At 35.4% G+C, this 4,518-nt stretch overlaps 1 protein-coding gene across 1 annotated transcript in view; it reads left to right on the forward strand.

Annotated features, from left to right (window-relative positions):
• The window catches only part of LOC108770568 (transcription factor SOX-8), an 18,057-nt gene that overhangs the window by 12,784 nt on the left and 755 nt on the right, over nucleotides 1-4,518 (forward strand). The window contains exons 2-4 of the mRNA XM_018522210.1: nucleotides 665-842; nucleotides 1,852-1,939; nucleotides 3,990-4,518. The exon at nucleotides 3,990-4,518 is cut by the window's right edge and continues 755 nt beyond it. Of these exons, the coding sequence (XP_018377712.1) occupies nucleotides 665-842; nucleotides 1,852-1,939; nucleotides 3,990-4,518 (795 nt within the window). The remainder of the gene's footprint in view (nucleotides 1-664; nucleotides 843-1,851; nucleotides 1,940-3,989) is intronic.

Here is a 4,518-nt window from a genome sequence, read left to right on the forward strand (position 1 = left end):
AGTTACTTTTAAAAATCAGTAACTAGTAACGGTAACTTGTTACTTTTCCTACTCGGTAACGAGTACCTGTAACTTGTTACTTTTAAAAAGTAACTTTCCATTCCCTGGAGATTTCATATGAATTTTATAATGATTTCGAGGACTCTGTCCCATGATTACATTAAGTGATTACCCCCTCATACTTTATGTAGCTGCTTTCCTTACGATGAAATAAAATATATCAGGACAAACTGATTTCAATTAATTCGGATACAGATATTATAACGATAAATCGTAATATCATATGAAGCAATGAGAAAAAAACACCACCAAATAAAGTCCGAGTTCTTCTTCATTGACTATCGAAAGATTCAATACTATTGAATTTTAAATAATCTTTCGATAAACAATGGAGAAGAACTCGACTTTATTTCTTGGTGTTTTTTTCCTCATCGTTTCATATAATATTGAAGATACTTCTAAAATTCGAATATTTATTAAATCTCTTATGCAAAGTTATAGATAAATTTAAGTTAAGTCATAAATAAATTTATCGAATTTGATATATAAAACAAATTTTTTTCTAGCGCGGATGATGATATGCGCTAAAGCCTTATAATTTGTTTCTTCTAAAGATTTCGGAAATTGTATATATATAGATTACGAGTTTCATCATATGCTGCAGGTTACGATTGGACGTTACTTCCGGTGACTTCGCGCGCCGGCGGACGAAGAAGCGCCCACGTGAAGCGCCCGATGAACGCCTTCATGGTGTGGGCACAGGCGGCAAGGCGAAGATTAGCCGACCAATATCCACAATTGCACAACGCCGAGTTGTCGAAGACGCTGGGAAAATTGTGGAGGTAATCTAGATTTCACCAGACTGTAGGTAGATACCTGTAATTGTCAAAGAAATCGAGTCGCAGTTTGCATTTTGTTACAGGGTGATTTCGAGATCTTTGGGTAGCTTTAAATTATCATAACTTTCGTTTTATGTATTTATGATAAGATTAATCTGTAAAAGGAGTAAGTGAAAGAATGATACTTCAATTTTATACGTGCATTAATTTATTCTTCTCGAATTATTGCCTCCCAATATGTACATTGTCATTGTATATAAATTGGGATATAATTTTCTATAAATATATTTTGCAGCCATTTATAATAATACTTTAAATCGCATTAATTATTCTAATCCATAGATCGTCTAGAGAATGAAGCTTTCCTAAAAATAGAAGAATCAAACGAAGAAATATTGATGTTTTTTTTTTAATCAAACCGATTTATTTATTCCGCACGGAAAGAATGATTTGGCTCAAGTATTTACAAATTTAGCTAGATATAAATTCAAAAATTATTTTATTGAACTATCAAAATAATTATGTATAGCAATCTCAAGCATGATAAGTAATGTTGTAAAATTTAAAATAATTATTTTGAGATCGGTGTATCTAGCTAAATTTTATTTTATTCAGTATCATTAAAATCTTTCTAAGATGCTTCTGAGCATCAGAAACTATTAAATTGTTAGTCAATTTAATTTGTAATATTATTACAGTAATTTAGTTGCGTTTCAAGATCGAAAAATCATTTCAGCACGCAGTTTAAATAACTACATATGTAGTACATAAACTCACGCCAAATTATCTTATATAAGCATCTAAGATCCAACTTGACCGTTAAAGGCTTTATTTCTTACTTGTGTAATCACATTTACGGTCTCGAGAAATTCTTGAATAGCTAAATTTTTAGATATGTATAAGCTCTTCAGCAAAACTATCTTTTCCATGCATAAAGTTCGATACTTAAGTAGGTACATATTCCTTGCATTAAGTAGCAATACCGGAGATTGCGAATTGTATTTTGTTGCAGGATCCTGAGCGACGGCGAGAAGCAGCCGTTCATCGAGGAAGCCGAGAGACTGCGGAACGCACACAAGAAGCAGCATCCGCATTACAAGGTAAACGACCGCCGAATTAACCGATTGACGACATACAGTCGCAGCGGAATTACGCATTCGCATCTTAATCGCGCATCATTAGGAATAATATGAGGAATGTATCTCGTGCGTTACGAAATCGCACGGCCGGTTCGCGATCGAGCGGCCCGATTCGCGCGCGATGGCGGAACGAATTAGCGTATGCAAAACGCGCATTCGTCTCTCTGAGTGCTCGAGTGGTTAATCGAGGCTCGATCACCCGAGCGATTTGAATCCCACCGCGTTGCGCGTCGGCGATGATTTACGAGAAGGGGAAATGAATTCACCACGATGAAGCCATCCGTGTCGCCGCTCCATGCGAGGCGAGAAAGTCGAGCAGCGGTGACGAGACGCGGCGACCGGGATGCGGAAAAAGCGAAGCTTTTACCGGTTTCAAGCACATTGTTAAATTTATAGTGTCATGTTTAACCTAATTTAAGTCACCACTGTTCCTACCGCTCCTACTCAATTATCATTATTTTATGCTAAAACAATGATTAAACACTTGACACTATAGAGTTAAATTAACACTCATATAGTGTCAAATTTAATCATTGTTTTAGTATAAAATAACACTACTAAGATAATACTACAGTTTTGGCAACCTGCGAGTGACTCTACATCAGACGATCGTTGAAGTTTTATTTGGTTAAGAAATTTGCTGATGAAGATTCCAAAGAGAATCGAAACGTTCAAGATATCAATATTTCAAATAAAGATGAGATCAACACATCACATGAAGTAACAAATTTTATTTGTGAAGATTTATTGCGCACCTTCGCCCGCACTGATTCTCATTAGCTCACATTTAAGTTATTTTTTGTTATTGTATAAAATAACGATATACTGAACAGGAATGGGGACTTAAATTAGATTAAATTTGACATTAAAGATTGATTAACAATGCAGCTTTGTTGAAAAAAGAAAAAATTACTTGTCTAACTTATCCGCTAATTTAATAATCATTTGAAATATTTTTATCTCGACGGTGAAAAAATATGAATTGTAAAATATTGTTTTTTAAAAAAACCTATTTTTTAAAAGCGTTATATTAATTAAAATCTTAATTTTTTTTAGAAATACTGTCATAATAAAGCTACTTAACATACTTATTCTGTTTAATATTTGTTTGATTTCTTTTTTAAAAAATTATAATTAAATTTGTATCTATTTTCTCAAATACTGATAAATCAAAAAACAATCAATAATATTGTATATTTAATGTTGTTAATAATAGGGATTTTAATTAAAATGTAAAAATACACCTTGGGTGATCATTTATGATAAAAAGATCAAATGACAATTTCCGGATTAATCTAATTCGTTTAATTTATCTGATTATGTAATTTCGTAGATTTTGTAATAACAATAACTTTATTATGATTATACAAGGTTTATTAATAACAAGATATGTAGATATGTGCGTGAAAGACAAAATTATACGCGCATAAAAGGATGCCTAAAGGTACCTGAATTAAAACATGACATTAAATGCAAAATGGAAAGAGTGAGTAAAAAGAAAAACGCGATAAGTAGAATACATATAATAGACAGAGACATATAGGACAAAACACAAAACCTTGAAATTTTTTTATGTAAATTTGTTACACGTCATTATTTTTGTGTCCATTTACTAAATTACAATGTTAATTTATTTATGGATTATTTAACCCTTTGGCCTACAACCACGAGTGAGACTCGTGGTAAGGAATTTGGTCCATAAACAATAAGCACGAGTCTCACTTACCAAATTCCTTACCACGAGTCTCACTCGTGGTTGTAGGCCAAAGGGTTAACAGATTTCAGAGCAGGATATTAAATAAAAAGGTAAATATTCTTTAAAATTAAATTCATTGATTCTTCACTGCAATCATATCGGGATACATCAGAAAATTACATAAAATATTTCAATATTCAATATATAGCACAAAAAAAGAAGTTACACAATTTTTCACTACTTGTAACGCAGTATGATTCCAGCGAGACTTATCTTGAGATGACTAATTCAAACACAATGTGGTATCGTTCGTAGTATCAACCTCGTCGCAGGAAGCCGAAATCGGACGATCAGATGGGTATTATCGTGCACAGGGGTGGACTTCCATCACCGGGGACCTCCCTCGACTCCTCGGCCAGTTCCTCGGACTGCACCTATGCCCGCTTATACCCGGACGCTGGTGTAAAGGCGTACGAGCGACCGACGGCCTATCACGAACCGAAATCTAGCGCTTACGACTTAGCTCGACCGGTCTGGGTCAACGAGACAGTCGCCAAGTATCCCGCTGTCGATCATCCTAACAAGTCGACGTACGAGACGACAGCCAGAAGCTATACCGAGGCAAAATGCCACGAAGTAGCCAAGTACCATCACGAGATGACCGGCACCAAGTATCACCACGAGATGGTCGGTACCAAGTACCATCACCATCATGAGTCGGCGGCGACCAAGTATCCAGATCTACAGGCCAAACCCTATGATCTGCCCAAGTACCCGGAAGCCAAGGGATATCCGGATGGTCTCAAGTACTCCGCGGAGATGAGCAGCGGCGCGGCTGTAGCTG

This window comes from Trachymyrmex cornetzi, unplaced genomic scaffold (assembly GCF_001594075.2).
Source record: "Trachymyrmex cornetzi isolate Tcor2-1 unplaced genomic scaffold, Tcor1.1 scaffold129, whole genome shotgun sequence".
Lineage (NCBI taxonomy): Eukaryota > Metazoa > Arthropoda > Insecta > Hymenoptera > Formicidae > Trachymyrmex > Trachymyrmex cornetzi.